At 42.3% G+C, this 20,299-nt stretch overlaps 1 protein-coding gene across 21 annotated transcripts in view; it reads left to right on the top strand.

The window, feature by feature from the left end:
* Positions 1–20,299, top strand: part of TCF4 (transcription factor 4) — a 336,776-nt gene that overhangs the window by 295,875 nt on the left and 20,602 nt on the right. For 16 of the 21 annotated variants that reach the window (XM_045850363.1, XM_045850355.1, XM_045850356.1 and 13 more), the window contains 4 exons: positions 3,915–3,982; positions 5,046–5,124; positions 7,754–7,830; positions 10,470–10,673. In XM_045850363.1, coding sequence (XP_045706319.1) covers positions 3,915–3,982; positions 5,046–5,124; positions 7,754–7,830; positions 10,470–10,673 — 428 coding nt within the window. The remainder of the gene's footprint in view (positions 1–3,914; positions 3,983–5,045; positions 5,125–7,753; positions 7,831–10,469; positions 10,674–20,299) is intronic. The other 5 variants (XM_045850375.1, XM_045850362.1, XM_045850359.1 and 2 more) reach the window with 1 other exon arrangement.

Here is a 20,299-nt window from a genome sequence, read left to right as displayed (position 1 = left end):
TTATAGTCTTTAACGGGCCTGCTTTCTAATACATGGCATTTCTCATGTTTTTAACCTCAAACCAGTGTTGAAGAAACAGACAACCAAGATGCATTTAATACAACATATGCTAAAGATTATCCTGGAATATCTCTCTGGTTTCTGAATTAATCTGGCTTACAGCTTTCACTTCTAATGACTTGTTTGTATCCACGATGCACTTGAGTGTGTGGCTTTCCTAGCAGAAACATGTCCATTTCCTTTTGAGGACTTGGTTTCCCAGTAATTTTATTATAAGAATAGTCACATGAGATTCACTTGATCTTTTATAAGAATTTGAGCCTTGAGATGCAGTTGAGTGGGTAGTGGACAGGCATGTAGCAGAAGAGTATGTGCATTTTATCCAGCAGTGTTATGGCATCGTGGTTACAAAGACCACTGGCAGAAAGCAATAGACCAGTTTGATTTACATCTTCTAGTCCATTTCCTGCGCACGGTCATGGGGCCCAACTCTCCCCCTGAATTCCTAGAAATGCCTCCTGCTAAAAAGTAATACATCGTAGCTTATATTTTAGTGTTAACTCTAAAAGCATATGTAGCATGAGGGCTGGAGAGGGCTCCTTCTTTCATCGTCCGTATAGACAAACTCACGGCATTGCTCTGCTGCTTCTAATAGTTTGATAATATTTAATAAAATGCCAAAGCAGTCATCTTCCTTCAGGCAAACACACCGTAATTACACCTGTCTTTCCTTTTGTATCTCCATGGTGTTCCCAGCCCGAGGTTATGGGTGTGCAGTGAAGGGGCAGCATATTTCCCACAGTCTGTGTCCGTAGCTGATCCCCAGGTGCCCCTCACCCTGGTGCTCTGCTCAGGGTGTGTTCTGAGGGTGGTCCAACACGCAGCCCCACCTACGTAACCCTTTGTTTCTGCTCCGCCGTCTAGCCAGCAATAGCACCTGGGCTCTAGCCATCTGAACAACGCTGGAGAGGGGCGGGGGGGGGGGGGGGGCTGGCAGCATCGGATCCCCCTCCAAAATCACAGCTCCTCGCAATCACTGCTCATCTCCCACTCATATTTATTTTACAACCCTGCTTAGAGACTGATTATTTTTTCTCTTGAGCAAGAGAAATTGATTAGAGTTAAAATAACTTAAGAAATCAATCAATCCAGTCTTTACCAACTACAGGCAATCATTTTTATCTTCATTTCTGTTCTATGGGCACTGGGTAATTGCTAATAATAGGAGTTGACCAAAAAATCAGGCCTAGAGCGGCAGTCAAGTCCTGCTGCATTAGAGCCACAAAGGTGGCTCTAATTTTAATTAGAAGTGTGTTTTGCTAAACATGACCCATTACTCAATATAAGAGAAATTACACCTTTGAGAATTAATATTATATTCACTTTTCTGATTATTTATGCCCTTTGACATATCAGTCACACAAATAAAAAGAGAACTCTTGAACAGAAGGACCCATGCAGCTTTTAACATATTGAGGGACTCTTGAAAATGTGTCTTCCCCAACGTTCCCTGGAACAGAACAAAAGGCATTCCGCGCGAAAGGGCAAACTGGCCCCAGTGAACGCCTTTGAAATTTAAGCCTTGGGTTGGGCTCTCCAGCTGCCGCAAGGTAGGATGGCTCCATGTGAAAAAATAGTCTGTTTTTAAGAGTGGCTTCCATGGGTAACATGTTAGTCTTCTGAATCATGTTCATGACAGCATGAGGTAAGGAGTTGGTTCTGATTTTTATTCTACTTCCGAAGTCCTAATGTCTCCCTCCATGTAGCAGGCACTTCATACAAAGTCTAGCGTGAAAGCGATCATAATGATCGTATCTTGTCTCTTGTAAAGTGTGCTTTTTTATGCTCTAGGTAATACACATTTTTAATGTTTCTAAAATACTGGTTTTTCAATTCTGTCTCTGTGGTTTCATGAAAAAGTAGTTTTAAACACTTTTTATCTTCATTTTAAAGTTGTTCAAAGGAAGAATTCATCTTTTGAAAGACATTGTGGTAGCAGATTCTATCTGTAATTGTCTTGTCCTATCTGGGTTTCAGTTCTTTTTTAGATAATGTAATTTTTCCACTGTGGCTGGGAACTTACATATCATGAAGATCTGTTCTCTAATCAAGCAGAAATCACAGATTGTTTTGACTGATAAATCTCATTTTTAGGTATATATGATAATGTTACTTCTACAAAAATTTGTATAGAAAATTGCCCTGAAACACTGTGGTAATACAGGCTGAAGAAATGTTAGCGCTTTCTGTTATTTTCTCTTTAGAATTGCCTTTATTTAAAAAAGAAAACCCTCCTTAATGCAGCAATCAATACTTTTCACACCAGATAAAATTTCATTTACTTCTTATGCTAAGTATTTTTAATACCCTTGGTATCTGTGAGTTTCTTCTACTAGCTCACTATGCTGTCAGAACCTCATTTCAAAGAATTCCCTTCTGCATGTAATCCTTAGTCTAATAACCTACAGAGGCAAGCCTTTTAATTTAAAATTTCAAAATTACAGATTATAGCTTCACTTCTTCTAGGACAATGTCAGCTACTCATAATGATATGTATTTAATATGAATTTGTGATATCAAAAAGAATGTCCGAATGTGACTGTATTTTTTTTTAACATATACCAGTGTTCTTTCAGTTTTAGTAATACATGCATATAGGTATGGGTTTTGTTAACCAAATAAAACACACATCAAAAGTTTCTCTAACTGACATATCCAGCATGCACATACATAAAAATAGCAAGCATAATTTTACTGTGCTACGTGGAGGTCAAGAGAGTGAAATCGTAACGCAGAGAAGCGGACAATTGGACCACTGGAGAGCTGACCTGTCCTCCACTTCACAGACCTGGAAGTCGGGGACGTGTTTGCCAGAAAGGCTGCTTGTCTTGGGTCAAGGAAAGGCCGGTGGATTTTTTAAAAAATTATTTGTGTAATAAAGTTTTGCTTGGATTGATCAGTGGCTTCAAGAGTTCTTTATCTTACTTCACGAAATATTGAAAAATAGCTTCCCCTGGAGTTTAATGGGCTTTATTTCAATACTTCGCCAATTTGCTAACGGCAAGGCCTTCATAAATATATCATGCCATGTGTAGGCGTTGTGTGGGTGCTGACGACCTCAGGAGGACACCGGCCGTACCATTTTATGCAGGCAGATTACCTCAAAGCCTAGATTCTACACAGAGCTGGCTTCACGTTATATACTAGAATCGGTATCTTTTTATTAATAGTGCTTTCTGTTCATTTCTTTTGTCGCTAAAAATAGCAGTGTTTAGGATGGAGATACAGCTTCACGATTATGTAGACTGATGTTATCTCCAGAATTTGAGACCATACTGACTTTTAGCAGCGTAGCAGTTCAACTTTTTTTAAGTTTGGCTTAAATATGTGGACAATGTGTTACTTAAAATATTAAAAATATTTTCTCTCCTAGAAAGCTAGGCCTGTTACAGATTTTTTAAAAAATTTGTTCACTGGGGAGCATTCAGTGGAGTACCCCCTTTGTGACATATCATTTTTTTAAAGGTGTAAATTATGCATGAGGAGAATTTAATTGGCTATCTAAAGTATTTTGAAAAGCCAAACTGAGAGAACTTCGGAGATCTGAAAGTACTGTATACTTTTTACCAGTGGACTATCATTCCCCACTCACCACTCTAAGTAAAGTGGAAGGTAGTAGCAACTAAAACACTTCATCTTTAAACCAAGGTGTCAGGTTTATATTTTATCTGTAAAAAATGTAACATGAATATATTTGACATCTACCTCAGCAAACAAATTAATGCTAATTAAAGATTAATGTGTCATAATTAGCATTAAAAATGCAATTAAATTGTGAGTAAATGGACCAGGAATAGAAAATTGTCAGGCGTCTCACTGCCTGGTTTCTCATACTCTGCCTTTTGTCTTTGCAGCAAACAGAGGAAGCGGGGCGGCAGGCAGCTCCCAGACTGGAGATGCTCTGGGGAAGGCACTTGCTTCGGTGAGGAAATATTGACTCTGGACTGCACATGTGGCATTGTATTAGAAGGCTGACCTTTAATCAGATGTGGACAGTTGGAATTTTAGAAAATGAATGGCAAATAGCTTTGATTTTGGAAGTGCTAGCTTTCTTGCATAATTTCTTTGAGTGCATGACTGGTCTCTTCCATCTTGTCTCCTCACATTGGGGCCAAGTGCTCCTCAGTTATGGATTCGTGGATATTCTCAGGGCTATTAGGGGTATAGATTTTCTATCTTGAGTTCTTATTTTTCTCTAAAGTCCTGTGGGCACTCATTGACCCACTAAGACTGACTTTGCAAGGGGCAATTCCAACGCACTTTGGAAAAGGCATTAAAAAAAAAACAAAAGACCGTAGGAGCTGAGGTCCATGAGAAATTATCACGTTTGGCCCCTGGGGACTCACCTCTTCTGCTTTGACTGCCCACTGCCAAGAGGCTAGACTTGACCATGTCCTGCCTGTTCGCTGGCGACAAATGACACACCTTACTTGTGTGAGGGAGTATACTTGGTGTTGTCTTCAAAAGCTAAACATAGCAAATGTGAGTGGAGTTTCATTGCCCTAACCTTTTATCTCTTCAGTTGTTCTTTTCCTTACCATCAGGAGCATAAAATATGTTTGATTTATGTCAGCATTTTTGACCAAGTAGTTTCTATTTAATCTAAGTATTTTACATCTTGGAATCAAATGCCTTCATTGTGGCGAAGGAGTTGCACAGCAGTCGTAGAGATGAGACAGTCTGACGTGTTCTGTGGAGGGAAAGGGAGTTCCGGTGCGTCTCAGTGGCCTGCTCCCAGCCAGCCACACAGCCCTTGGAGGAAATGGGAAGAGAGGACTAGAACTCTCGTCTGCTGACCTCCAGACCAGTTCTTTTCCCCCTGTCTTACAGGACCTCAGTAATTCTGATTTTGAAAAATTCAAGTGATTGTTTTGTAACTTGTCATTTTTAAATGAATTGCATTGACACTTTGTAATTTATGAAACTGTTGATTATTTGTTCCTAATAATGAGGGCTTGTTTTCTTGTCTCCCCATTGTTTTTAAGATCTATTCTCCGGATCACACCAACAACAGTTTTTCATCAAACCCTTCAACTCCCGTTGGCTCTCCTCCCTCTCTCTCAGGTACGGTGCCGACTGTCATGCCACCATCCTGCCCGCTGGTGAGAGCGGTTGCCTGCTAGACTCCCTGCTCTGGGTGGTGGAAACGCACTGCCTCCTGAAGTTCCAAACAGAACATTTCCAGCAGACAGACAGAAGGCAGTGGGAGAGACAGACTCCCATGTGAGGGTACAGCTATTCACACTCAAAACTTGTCTTAAAGATTAGATGTTTTTAAAATATATAGACATATAGAAAACTTATTTCTTAAGCTTTCCCCAGCTCTCCAGAAGATACTCAATGGAAAGACACACTCCAGTACGGCATCTCAGATGAGAAAAGGCAGTGAATGTAGTCATGAATATGATCAACACAGTCATCAAATAGAGACTGTTCAAAAGGATCACTTCCAACAGACATTTTAGACTTTCCAAATTTTCTCTTTGAAGATCGTGTCATTGGGATGTTTGGGGAAAACTAATAATCTTGTAAATAAATTGCGAAGCAAGTGTGTGGAGCAAAAGGGGGTGTTTGCCTTTAAAAATAACCCATTATATGACCTACAGCTTCAAATAATACAATTGTAAGTTCTTAAATTATGTTAGTAAAGCATTTCACTTCTCAGAGGTCCATTCAAAAGGCTCATTGCCCTTCCCGTATAAATGCTTCCAGAGGGCCCCGTCTGGTGCCTGTCTCTGCTCTTTGGAAAGAGGACAGGTGGCTTCTAAATCACATCTGTACCTGATTGAAACCTGACCTTAACTGTAATTTATAGTGGAGTCGCTTGCCTAAATGTTGCCCCCTCCTTCCACATATTATTCTCCGCGTGCAGCACTCACATGGCCCATTATAACCTGGCTTCCCTGGTAGAGAATGGGAAGTTCCAGACTCCTGCAAAGCTGTCTGAGTGATGGCCATGGCTTGGGTGGGATTTAATATCAGCCTTTCCAGCCTCCCTTGGCAGAGTAGAAAGGGCTAGCTGGGCACTTAAGTCCAGTGTCCAGAGAGACAAAGTTGAACCTGGAAAGAAACAGAGATGACATATAATGGAATAGTGGTGAAACATTCCCAGTGACCAAAAAGGAAAGGAAAGTTCTGAATCATTAGGTTCAGTACCACATTGTTAGGCTCTGGACAATGATCACAGACCTCAATGTCCGGTACCAGAGAAGGTTCAAGACAGCATCTGGTGCAGCAGTGCTCGTGATGGGGGGTGGGGCTGCGCAGGGAGAGCTGCAAGTTCCCCATTTCAAGGAGAGCAACTCCGATTTTGTCTGTTTTATAATTTGGAAAAAAATTCTTGAATCCAATAAAGCTTGAGAGCAACTACTATATTTTGTCATAAATAATGCACACTTTTTTGCCCAAATTTTTGAGGGAAAAATAAGGAATGAATATTACATGGGTATAACGATTACATATAACAGGTATAATAATGGGTAAGATAATCCAGTGTATAATACACACAGAAACGTGGGTGTGCCTCATGCACAGCAAAATACAGTATTTTAGTCTACTTGGCTTTTACAGATGAGGGTACAAGGCGCAGGAAGAGCATGTGACTTGCTGAGGTTACATCTGTAGCAATACGGGAGCACAGACAGATTCAGAGCTCCGCACTCCGCCACTCCACCCGTAGGCTCATCAGGGGAGTGGCATATTATGATGCAGAAATCATTCCAGAAAGCTCCCCAGATAACCTGAACCTGAGCAGTGCGCTCTCTGTGGAAGACACAGAAACAAGGCCACGTTTGGGGTCCTGGTAGTCCATAGAGAAAGACGGTGTGTGAGCAAGGAAGAACCTTATGAAGATGTAAAAATGGGGACAGATTGCTATTTTCACACCGATAGCTCTGTCCAGATTCTGTCACCGAAAGTAATTGAACAAAATATTCTATTTTTATTTAGCATAAAAATACACACACATGCACACCCAGAAATGACAGGAAGAATGAATATTTAAAGTGATAACTGTGTCGGAGCATGAGATTTCAGGGAGAAATCTTGAATTATTTATTTTCTATACTGAGTTTGTATTATTTTAAACTTAAAAGTGGGAGATTAGACATGTAATATTTATTATAGAAGGAATCTTTCTTTACCTGCAAGTTTAGTGAATCATAAAAAAATTATTTGCTTTGGAAGAACTACTTATGACTGTTGTTATATTGAGTTTTTAAATTTCTGGTTTGGTGGATCACTGCCAACTAATCTTATTTCCTTAAAAAGTTTCTGAAGGCTTATTGCTTCTCAAGGATCATTTTAATAACAAGTAGCAAAGCTGTGTTTCATTGGTGAGAGAATTTGGCTTAACAAACTGACCTTGCATGAAGATGTAACAAAAGCCCCCCTCTGTGCTCTGAAAAGGACCTTGACTTTGTAGTGATGGCTTTCTATCAAGGAACACTTCCCCGGCTAAAATTCCTCCTTTTAGGAGGAAGCTTGAGAGAATTCTGAGTCTGTGTAAAGTCTTCATGTTTCACATTTCAAGTGTTTTCCTGGCCCCAGAATTCTTGTGCGGGAAGTTTACACGTATTTACCTTCTTGTCCAATGGAAATCAACATCACTGTTTCTGAAAGAACTGTTTAACATGTTGGTGAGATTGGTTTTAAGGTTATATAGATCGCATGGTAATTCCCAGTTTAATATCAGCAGGCACAGCCGTTTGGTCCAGAAATGGAGGGCAGGCCTCCTCGTCTCCTAATTATGAAGGACCCTTACACTCCTTGGTAAGTCTCGTCCGCTCGTCTCCGCCCTAGCTGCTTTCGGACCTTTTTTTTTCTAGCTCACTCTCCAAGTTTAGACTATGCTTGTTCCCGTGTGTAGATTGAAACTCAGATGCTGCTAAAAATCCTGGAATGATAATGGCCCCCTTCCCATTTGGGGGAAAGAGCCCTGTCATTAATGAAATAACTTCTCTGATATGAAACTGCTGAAGGTCCAGCTAAGCTGTACAGCTGGAACACTTGAAGATTCTATTTATCTCTGCTTTCCAGAATAGCAAGTTTAGAGTTCTTCTCTTGACCTTGGAACAAGAAATCTATTTCCTGGTTCACTGTGGTTCTCATAGAAATCTAGTCATATCGTTACATCTCTGCTCTTCCAGTAGGGGATAGCTGAAAATTTGCATACATTTAATTAATACTGTAAGTATATAATAAGTATATGATTCCGTGTCTGGCACACCAGGCTTTCTTAACTCACAGTGATGGGGCTGGAGATGTGCATGAAACACCACTGCTCTGTGCCATGTCGAGACCATTTGTGAATCAAATGAGAGAGGAGGCAGCAAGCAACTCTTCAGCCTTTTCACATTTTCCCCCTTCGTCGCCCATGATTTGGATGCACCATGGAAGAAGGCACAGACTTGCCTATCCACCTGAATTAACGTCTTGTCAGCTATTCGGGGTGTCCTTCCTTCTTTTCTGGCTTACTACTTCAATTAAGGAAAATCTAAAAATTAAAATACAAAGGTGCATTTCCCCCTTCATTGTTCCCTTCCTCACTGTGGGGTGTGAATCATCCAGCTGTGCATTTCGGCTGCTAAAGGCAACCACAGGGCAGACGACGTACGCGCTGCCTAAGCAGCCCAGTGAACCTGCAGCCTGCGTCCAGGTGATCCATGGTTGTTGTAAACGGCGACGTCCATCAGTTGTTCCTTTGGACCCAGCTATCAAAACCAGGTTTTATCCAACTGTAAAACTGCAAAGGCTAGGTTTGTGGGTGAGGACTGCTGCTTCAGTTCTCTGAATTCTCACCACTCAAGAGGGGGTCTGCCAGCATGCACTGCTCTCTCCACCAGGAACCCGTGAGCCAGAAGGGATGGTAGGCACATGTATTATTTCTTTTCATGCTTACACTTGCACTTGGAAGTGCATATGTATTCATTCCCATTTTCATAAATTAAGAAGTGTAGACTCAAAGATGTTAGTAACTTTTCCAAGGTCACATTAGTAGCCGAGCTAGGAGTTTAGGGGAGGTCCCCTAACACTAAAGCCCACATAATCAGAGTGCTCTGTACCGTAGACTAACTGTATTAGACACACATTCTTCCCGTCAGTATAGAATAATTTGAAATTGTTTTTCTCATAGAGTGGAGCTAGTACATCTGTTCGCACAGCCCATTGGAACTCAAAGAGGATTGTAGCATGATGTAGTACAAAGAGGCATTAGATTTGAAGTCAAAAGACTTAGATTTCAGCCCTGACTTTACTGTTTCCTGGCAATGTGACCCTGATTAATTAATTCACTTAATTTCTTTGAGTCTCATTTGCACGTCTGTTTGGCAGGGATAGTACTGTCTTTCCTGCTTGCCTCGCTCATGTACAACGAGGACCCAGAGGGATGGTGTGTGTTAAAGTGCACACCGGAGAGTCCCGTGCAGATGTTCATTTGATTTCATTATTGATCACACTGGAAAAGGAAAACAACAAAGGCGCATCCACTTGTCCCCTTTCTTCACCAAAAACTATAGCATAGACCTGATCTCTGCTAGTTGCAGGAAAGTTGGGTCCTAATGGCTAGGGCGAAAACAAAAGTTCAGTTGGTTTTTAATTGTATAATGCAGTTGTATAAGGGAGGGAACTCTACACTGTGGAAATGACTTTGAAATCACTCAGAAGGCCCTGGTGAACATTAATTCAAATCTTTGGTATTTTTCAGTCTTGAAATCTCATACCACTTTGATGGACAGAATTATTGTAATTTTTTTTTCTGCAATCATTTTGAGGCCCTGTTCCCTTCTCTGTGTGTGTGTAAAGAGAGGGAGATAGGTAGATAGATAGATAGATAGATAGATACACAAGCTGGTGGTAATAGATAGAAAGCAGGAGACGTAAGTGAAAATTGATAGTACTTAAGACATTACTATTTGTGTGCATTTACCTGTGCCTGACTTGATACTGAGCACTGTATCATCCATCACAGGGGAGACCAAGGAAATCTTGCTTTCACGAAGATAATTTAATTGGCAAACTATTAATAAATCACTTTCCCATTATTAATTTTTTAAAAATCTTTAACCAATGCCTGTCAAAAGTGTTACTTGAATTCAATGATGTTTTCTTTTCTAAAGGTAGCCCAAATTATTTCAAGCTAATGCAATGTAGTTTAACACATGTACATTAGATTGTCCTGGAAGAATTCCTGAATTTTCTTTTGTTCATGAAAAATAACACTATAATTATAATAATAATATTTGTCACCAGTTGTCTAGGAAGGAAACTATTTTTATTATTTTAAGGAAATAAACTTTACTGGAAACATATTTAGAAACTCAAAGTGTAGTTCATGTCAACTTAACTTTTACTTATGTAACCTATGCGTGCATTTCAAACCATTAAATTTCACATCCTTTCTTAACCAACAGCAAAGCCGAATTGAAGATCGTTTAGAAAGACTGGATGATGCTATCCACGTTCTCCGGAATCACGCAGTGGGCCCATCCACAGCGATGCCCGGTGGTCACGGGGACATGCACGGCATCATTGGCCCGTCGCATAACGGAGCAATGGGTGGTCTGGGCTCAGGGTATGGAACCGGTCTTCTTTCAGCCAACAGACATTCACTCATGGTAAGTGATGAGATTTGTAGACTCCGTAGTTAGTGTATAAAATTGGACTTCCAAGTATATAAATACCAGCACTGCTGCTTTTATCATCCTAAAACAGCTCGATTGAGATATAATTCACTTAACGTGCAATTCACCTGTGTAAGGTTTACAATTCACTGTGTTTCAGTGTATTCACAGAGCTGTGCAGCCATTGCCACGGTCTAATTTTAGAACACATTGGCCCCCTCCAAAAAGAAAGAAAAGAAATCTCCATCGCCATTAGCAGTGACTCGCCATCCTGCCTCCCCACCCCCCCAGCCCTTGGCAACTCTCGGTCTACCATAGACTTGCCTAGTCTACATACTTCCTGTAAATGGAATCCTGCAATATGTGGTGGTTTTTTCTGACTGGCTTCTCTAACTTAGCACAGTGTTTTCAAGGTGTATGCATGTTTTATCATATATTAGAGTATCATTCGCTTTTTATCGACAAACTGTTGAATTGTATACATTATATTTATCTGGTCATCAGGTGATGGCTCTTTGGGTTATTTCCCCTCTGGCTCCTGTGACCATTCATGTACAGGTGTGTGTGGGCACACCTTTGTTTCACTTAAGCACATACCCAGGAGAGCATTGCTGGTCATTACTGGTGCTTTAAATTGTTCATCTTGGAGACTTTGGCTAAAAGACCCGGCCAGCTTGTGTTCATGGTACATTGTTGCCACTTTGTATATGAATAGGTTGAATTTTTTTTAATTAAAGAAACCAAATCAGTGGCTTTTGCTTTTGAGTATGGGAGGCAGAACTGGATAGTGGGACTGTGTAATTGAAATACATAGTAGTTTTACCATTACCGCTTTATAAATAAGCCTTTATGTGAATGCTCCTTATTACAGTTGGAATTTCAGTGTTGCCCACTACTTTTGATAAGGATTTGGGAGTGCATCCTTGTTGGGGATGATTAGGAAGATTCAGAGAAACGTCCTAATAAAAACACTAACTGATGACCATTAATGAGGTGTCCAAATGATTGGAGAATTTAACGTTGCCAGTGATTCTGTATAAGTCCACTCCTTAGAAACTTGAGTGTCCTCTTTTGTACCTTCTGGGCTCTTAAAAAGTTGCTTGGATGAAGGCCTGTTTCCTGTTTTCCCTCAAGCGTCTCTTGTTCAAAGATGACTCTGAAAGGAGAATGCAAACTAAGTACAGGTTATTCGGAGGCCCCTTGCCCAAGAGTGCTGCTCCCCTGCCCTCCTTTCCATTCCCCTCTTCATAAAAGACTGAGAGTGCCATCCTGAGTGGTGTACTATGGAAACCTGCAACCAATTTGAAACCAAAAATACTGGTTTATAAATAGAAGCAATGACCTCACTTCTAAAACGTGGAAAGATATTTTTGAATGCCAAAGCTAAATCATTTTTTTCTTCTTAGCTTTTCCTTGACCTCTACCCTCAAAATTCGTCATTGGGTAGAAATTGTTTGTCTATTCATGGCAGTTGCTAAGAGTTAACAAAAGGAAAAGCTAGATTTTAATTTAGCTTGGCCTCAGGTAATGTGTTAAATACACTTGGGATGCATATAATATGAGATTTTAGTTTGTACAGCTCTTTTTTTTAAACTACAATGTTTAAACAATACTGCTTTTAATTAAGAAATCTGGCTTTATTAAAAGCCAGATCTGTGACTTACAACCATTTCTGTGTATCTGCTCTCAATCAGGAGAAAAATAGTTTAATTTCTGTAGCTGTGTTCATTTTGCATATGTTAAACGGATGCAACATGCAGCCAGGGCATTGCTTCAGAGCTGTTTTATTTTTCCATAAATATGTAAAGTTTGCTCTTAAATGCCAGATGTAGGTTAAGCGGTTCTTTAAAATAATAAACTATAATAGATGCACTTTGAAACTGTGTGACCTTTGAGTCGCCTTCTCTTTGAGCCTGATTCAGAGGTGGGGTAGAAGGAAGAGACTAGAAATCCACTCACGCAGGTGAAGGGGAAAGCGAGAGAATAGAACAGAGCAATAGGAAAGGGGCAATAACTAGCCAGTGTCTCTGATTTTGAAAAACTACACAGAAGCAATAAAGCAGCTAGTGTTGCTGATGAGGGGAAGTTCTTGCCCACTCCTCTGAAGACATACTTCCATCAAGGACGACCGCAGAGCCCACCAGACAAGGGAGCAACTTGAAAGATGTGACATGGCGACGACCTGCTGTCCTTCAAACCAGATGCAGTTGCGCTGTGTCTCTCCTTCTCAAAAATAGGTAGCGGGCCCCCAGATTCTGAGCTCTTCTGCCTGAAACTCCATAACGTGTGTGAACGAGATCGGATTGCCTGTTCTTTCCTTGTGCAAACTGGTATGAATTTTCAAACAAAAACATAAGAACAAAGGAAATAGTTTTTGAATTTAGTCAGTCTGAAGTTAGCCTTTGACCATTTGATACATTCCACAATAAAAAGGAAGTTGAAGGGGAAGAGGAAAAAAAAAAACCACCCCCCCTTTCCCCTCAACAACAAAAAAAATTCAAGGAGGATACTGGTAATGTTTTCCACATTTGAATTTTAATACATGAAACAGGCTATAAAACTTTGGCCAGCTGCAGTAAATAAAGTAGCAGTGGGAGGTATGCACCGGAAACTGCGCAGAGCAGCGTTGGGGGGAGTTTCTTTCCCAACTGCTCACCTTCATTTGTTGCTCTGCAGTAGAAGCAAGTGCTAGTAACTGAACACCATCCCAGGGCGGGTGTGTGTGTGTGTGTGTGTGTATGTGTGTGTGTGTGTGTGTTAAGCAAATCTCCTTTATAGCTCCCCTTAATAATTCCTTCTGATTAAAGAATAGACAGCTTTGAATCCTCTTGACCTACTTACTCTTCTGGTTTCCTCTCGCCACGCCTTTGGAAAATCAAAACGAAATGGCTTGATAACTTGGAAGATGATATAAGCATTTCTTTCTGCAGCAGCTTGAAATCGTGGTGGGGGAAAAACCATGGTTCTGCCTCGGCTATTATGTTATCTCATTTAATTGCTAACATATTGTACTTAGCTTTTGATTCATAAAATGTTTTCCTTGGAGTTCTGAAGTAGGTCTTCAGTGATTTACTAAGTATTAGTATAATGAAAGGGATTTTTTTCACAGCAGCACGGCTCATAACACTTGAGTGAATGGTGTAGGCTTGCGGGCTTTCTAGAAGATATTATTTGGCCATGTGCTTTCCTGCTCAAAAACCTTCACCAGCTTTCCATTATCTACAAGATGAAGGCCACTTTTCTAGCTCAGCTTATAAAGTCCCATTACCACTTACCTAAAGCTGTACATTTAGCTCTTTCAATATATAAAAACTTTTCCAGCAATACCACTTGTGCACATTGTCAGAATCTGCCCTGCATGCTCTTAGCGCTAACTTCTTCAGTATCTGTCTGGATTGGCCAGTTCTACCCACTCCTCTCCATCCATCTCACCCCACCCATTCTCAAAGCTCTGACTCACATTCTGCCTCTTCCAGGAAGGCTCGCCTTGCCACCTCCACCTGCGATAGTTGTTTTCTCTTTACACTCAGAGCACTGCGAATGTACCGTCAGCTGGATATTTATGTCCCCCAGTTTTGCATAGCTCTGTATCTTTGGTAGGCATGACTTTTGCCTTACCAGCTCTATTGTAAATTCCTTAAATACTGTGTATTGCATTTTGTTTTCCTCCAGTAAACAAAAAGGGAAGAAGGAGAACTAACATTGTCTGCATGCTTGACCAGCCGCCAGCCCAGCTGCTGGGGGCCACATCTACCCCGTGTCAGGGAGTCCTCACAAGAGCCAGGGAGGGCGATAACGGTGTCCGTCGCGGTGCTGGTCACAGGAGCCTTAAAAGGGCAGGGGGGTCTCAAGTCACGAAGTGGGGTTTGAACTCGGATACATTGACGAGTACTCTCAGAGATTATGAGTACTCTTAGAGATTATGTAGGTATGCCTTTTAAGAATTAATTTCAGGTGGTAAGAGCTTGTGATTTTTCAAATCTTGATAAATGCTCATCGATGAAAGAAGTTTCCAAGTATCTCATGGCCAAGTTCCCAGAGCAGTTCTCTACCCAAATGTGGAGGTAAAGAATTTTCCCTCCAGTGCAGTAGCATTCGAGACTTAAAATCCACAGTGTCGAAACACTTAGCCTTAAATCAGTTTGGCAGTGGAAAGTGGCAAGAGGTGTGAACTCTCCTTACTAGGGTCCTTGAAGTAATAAATTTTCAGTTAATTTTTCTACCATAGCCACTCACTTTTCTAAGAGAATCTAAGCAGAAGCCTCTGAATGGGGGAGAATTTGGAAGCCGCTGGGTTTGTCACTGACGTACTCAGAAACGCGTACTCAGACATAACCTCCTCTGTGCCTCCACTGTCTTCATGGGTAATCCTGACATTAAATCATTAGGTTTTTAAATAAATTATTCAAGTGGCAGTTTTCCCAATATAATTCTCTCCACGAATCATTCAGTACTCAGGTTCACAGATGAGACCTGAAAGCAAGCCTTTCCGATGACCCAATCTCCTCTTTTAACAAAACCCTCATCAGAAGTGCCTTCCTGTGACTGTCTACGCTCCTGATTCCTTGTCAGTAGAGTCAGCCACGATCGAGTCATTTAGCTAAAAAGCTCCTATACTATTAATATGTAATGTTAATGTGGTTCCCAGATCCTTTTTGCTTATAGTCCACTTATTCATTTCAAAACCATTTATCAGATGGTAACCAAATGTCAGGCTAGTTGCTAATAGGCGGACTCTGCTCTCAGGAGGTTCACAGTCTAGTAGGAAAGGACATGTATTTAAAAACATATTGCTGTGTAGTTCGGCTCCGGGCCAGGGGATGGACCCAGCTCTGTCCCCCGGGAGGAAAGGGTCCCACTGTCCCTCCCGGACAGAGGAGACATGAGCTTGTGAGGGTCTAGCTGCCCTGGGTGGCTTAGGGAGGGATGAGCCCTGTGAACTTGCACCCCCCCCCGCCCCAGTCCTCTAGAGCACCCCTGCGACCCCGCCCACACCCCCAAGTCGGGGGTGGCACGCTTCAGGAAGCACTGATGGATGTCAACCTTTGCCCAGTTTTTCTCCTATCAATAATGTTTTTAGTTTGACTTCGGAGTAAAAATAATTTATCAGAGGAACATTCATTAGGTGAAGAAGCACCTTTTTACTTAATTGACATTAAACGTAAAATAACTTTGACCACATAGGACATCAGAAGACAAAACGACTTACATTCGATTCTAAAAGCACCCCAGAGGTGTTTCAGCTCGTGTCCCTTATTTTACTGCGGGAGACGGAGGCCCAGAAAGGGGAAGTGCACCGAGCACGGATGCTAGTCAGTGGCCAAGTTAGAATTAAAAACCAGACAAGCCAGCAACGGGACCGGCACTCTTTGCGCTAAATACCACACTGCTGCAGCAAACTTCCTCTCTACCCTCATACCATAGCCATTTCAAAACCGTGGCTGCTGTTACAAACCGTTCTGTTACTCTGACTTAACTGTGAAACTCAAGAAAACTCTTCAGTCGCCCCCTGGCTCCCTGCCACACGTTGCTATTTAGCTATGCCAGTAACACTTGGCAACTAGAGAGGGGAGTGGGCAGTGATGTGCTGTCTCGGGGAGCATGTGGTCTTGGGAGCAGCAGAAGTCAGAGAATTCCGCTTCTTTGTGGACCTCTCAGCAAGGGTACGATCCATAGAGGCTTCGCCGTCTTTGCCCTGAGGTTTTCACAGATTTTGATTCCACAAAAATCCCGTGTATAGTCTAGCATGTACTTTACTTCGCCTCTAAGTAGTTAGTGCCCTAGTATCTCAGAGGCCTTAGAATTCATCTCTGCCCAAATCCCCCTCCCAATCCCCTGCCAAGGGGTCAGCGAGCCCGTCCGCCTCCTTGCTTCCAGGCTGAGGAGCTCCAGATGACCGCAGAGCGCATTTCCAGCAGGTGTTAGGAAATTTTCCCTATGTCCAGCCCAAATTTACTTCTTTGCGCAGTGCCCATTTTTCTGCCTCGAGTTAGCCTAAGTCAACCCAACAAATATTTGAAAACTTTTCAGTTGTTTGAAGACAGTCTATTCTGTATGTTTTCTCTAGGCAAGACATTTATATCTTCAAATATTTACCCTAAAAATAGTTTTTGACTCTGTGACTTTCCAGTGCATTCTCCCTAGTATATAAAGGATGCTTTTCTTTCTCGAGGACCTTTTAGTGTGTGGACTCTCACACTGAACCCAGTGCTCAAGGAATTATCAGGGTGGACGAGGCGGACCTGTCACCAAGCCCATTCAGTGTATTGCATCCTCATTAAAGGGCACTTAACAAGATTCAGCTAATATTTGGATGACGGTGCCGTCCTGCCAACAACCCTGAACTGGTAACCAGATGAAATCCGTGAGCCACGCGTCTGTCAGCGGTCCTCGTGCGCTTGGGTTGGCCAATGCAGACTTCACGCGCCCCCTCCGAGTTGCAGGCTTCAGCCTTCAGTCTGTCTCTACCCTCAGGCCTTCTTTAGGTCCCCCTTCAGGCACACCCGCTGCCAGCTCTGTGGCTGGCAAATTTGAAGGGTGTCCCAGTGCTCACATCAAAGCCACAAATCAAAACTGTGACCGGGGAGGACACGGGGCAGAAAGCCTGAGGTTCAGTCCTGCAGGCGTCCTCTGCGCACTCACATCATCCCCTGCCCTTCGGGGTTAATATTTCCAGCAGTTTTGTCCACCTGATTTCTCTTCCATGCAGTCCGCTTTTCCTCATTCTGTCCGTGGCGGTAGCGCAAGGCACCAGGCGGGCAGCACTCCTGTGGACGAGGAGATGAGGTTTGTCCAGAAAAACTTGTTCTTGGTGGAACCCAAGTGAGCTTGAGAGGTCATTGCCTCTATTTCAGAGCACTTCAGACTGTCTTTTAAATCGCCGGTTGTAAACTTGCCCCCAGGATCTTCATCATCAATTTCATCTTTCTGTAGCTCCTATGTTGTTTGTTTCTGTAATTAACTGTATCTGCCTATCTCTTGGGTCCCACCGTTCTCTCCTAATCTCTGCAATTATCAGATATTCTGAGGGTAGATTAACATTCTCAGTTGAAAGTTTTTAACTATTGTGAAGAAGGTACTTTATTTTAAGAAAATGTAAAGAAGAAAAGAACAGAGAGAAAAAGGGACTTGAAGAGATTCTCTTTATTTAAAAAAATTTTCCCACTTGATTGTTGAAGCCCAGCATGCGTACGCTGAAGTGTACACTGTGATGGTTTGACACACGTCCATACTGCACAGTGATTGCTGCGGTAAGGCCAGTCGATGCCTCCATGCGATCACTTAATTACCCTTCTGTGTGTTAATTACCGTGCTGTGCTGTACATGAGAACCTCACGGCTTGCTCATCTTATAATTGGGGGTCTGTACCCTTGAACCGACATCTCCCCATTTCTCCCACCCGGCCCCAGCCCCTGGCCTGGCAGCCACCGTGCTGCTCTCATTTCTTTGAGTCTGTTTTGTTTTTTGTTTTGTTTTGTTCAGATTCTACATAAAACCGAGAACACACAGTATTTTTTCTTTCTCTGTCTGACTTAAAGAAATCCTCTTAACCAGGGATTAGTTACAAACAGCTTCAGAATCCTTGAGCTCCCCATTTGCTGTCTGTGCATTAATTCAAACCAAAGTCAGGAGCTTTTGGCTGCAGCCAGAGCAGTGCGAGCATTTACACGTCAGCAGCAGCCCCTCGGACGGGCCGGGACTGAGGCTCGCCCCGCCTCCCAGCCGTGGGTCCGAACTAGGTATATCCCCTTCTCTTCCCCCGGTGCTTATTTTACTGAAGTTCGGGCCCTATGACTCGAAACAGGACCGCCAGTCTGCACCGGGCCACCACACCCAAAGAACAGTCTTTCTCCATCTTCTAGGACAAACCGAGCCTCATTTTCGAACTTTTTCCGCCAAAGTGTGCGTTCAGCACCCTGGCACCGTGAACTCTAAATAAAAACAACTCGTTGTCTTCCCCACTTTTAAAATATAAAAACATTTAAAACAGGCTCTGTGACCTCATCCTATTTTTATTTTGCTTTCTTCTTAAATAATAGAGGGAGAAGCAAGTAGACCCTTTTAATAGCATGGCCATCGTCGTATTGTTCACTGAACTTCTTTTCGGGGCAAGGATGCAGTGCTAAACCACCCATAACTTAGCAAAGGTACAACCCTTGCATTTTACAAAAGAATATTACCCTTGTTTTCTCAAGAAAGAAGATTTGGGGTGGGGAATAGGAATTGTGTATATTAGAAAATACACAGGTGTTCACTCATCCTGTGCGTGAGATCCTTTGGGGGGAACATAAACATCTCCAAGCCTGCAGGCCTTTGACTCTGGGAGGGTGATAACTCATGTATGTGACTAACCAGAATGCAAAGCAGAATTATTAAGTGATCTAAGAAGCGACTCGGGAAAGGGTGAACATTGTCCAGCCTCAGGGGACAGCTAAGAAAAGCTTTCTGCGGAAGGTGTTACTGAGTTCATATTCGAGTCTGTGCAGGGTTTCTACCAATACAGACAGTCTAGGAAGGGCACTGCAGAGCCATAGAAGAAGCATGACTGTCAGAAGTGCAGAAAACACAGGCTCTGATGTGCCCAAATGGAGGTCAGAGAACTGCCTGGTGGCACCAGCCCTTGCAGCGCCCAGCCAGGGCCGCGCTGGGTGGACAGCCCCTCCTCGAAGCACAGCGGCTCCCACAATTGGCTCCAATATTTCACATGAGAGTCCACAGGAAGAACAAGTTTTCGTGTATATTTTTTACATCCAAATTAAATTAACTCATGGAATTTTCCACCCTTAGGAATTAAAGTAGCAGCTCATGAAGTAATTCAGTTATGTCATTCATACCAAAACAGAGAACGCTGGAGCAACTTGGCACTCTTTAAAAGCCAAGACGAGGCCTTGGCCATTTGATATTTTTTCAAAATCTGTAGTCGTCGTCGTGTTATTTTAACTTTATTGTGGCTGTAAATTTTTTAAATCAAAAGTATCTTAATTGCTTAGAAAACAAGAGTAAAATGGGTTCAAAATAAGAAGGGTTTTTAGGCAAAGCAGTTCTAGGGGGAAAACCTTAAAAAAATGCTTTAGCAGCATTTCTGAAAGGGAAGGACTCTACCTAATTGGTTGACATTCACAGTTGTGTGTAATTATAGCTTCCTTTCTATCCATAAAGTTAAGCTTAACCACAAGACTGTCCAACATTAGTTAAATGACATCTTCGGGGGAGCATTGTCCTGACGCAATGGCCACGTTCATGTTCAAGCAGGTAACTGGACGTATTGTCAACAACGGAGGTATTGGTTTCCACGTTTTAATTTCTCACTTGCCTTCTCCCTGGCTGCTGCTCACGGCCGGGTCTCGTTTGGAGCTGAAAGTGTGTGAAAGTTATTGGAGAATGGTAGTCTCTGGGTAATGTTTCTGTAAGCTGCCCAAACTTTTCCCCTGCAGTCTAGATGGGAAACAGCTGGGTTTTGTTTAAAAAGCTGTTTTGCGAAATGTCTGAATCTTGAGGTGTAGAACTGAGGTCACCAGTACAGCAGGTGCTCGGGAACAAGTGAGAACGGCCCCGGGGACCTGCCGGCCCCACCATCTTCGGCAGGGTGCTTCCTTCTGGAGGGAGAGAGCGTTGACGTT

Source organism: Phyllostomus hastatus, unplaced genomic scaffold (genome assembly GCF_019186645.2).
Source record: "Phyllostomus hastatus isolate PE091 unplaced genomic scaffold, TTU_PhHast_1.1 phas_contig_80, whole genome shotgun sequence".
NCBI lineage: Eukaryota > Metazoa > Chordata > Mammalia > Chiroptera > Phyllostomidae > Phyllostomus > Phyllostomus hastatus.
The sequence above is the reverse complement of the archived record's forward strand: the minus strand, read 5'-3'. Positions and strand labels throughout refer to the sequence as shown.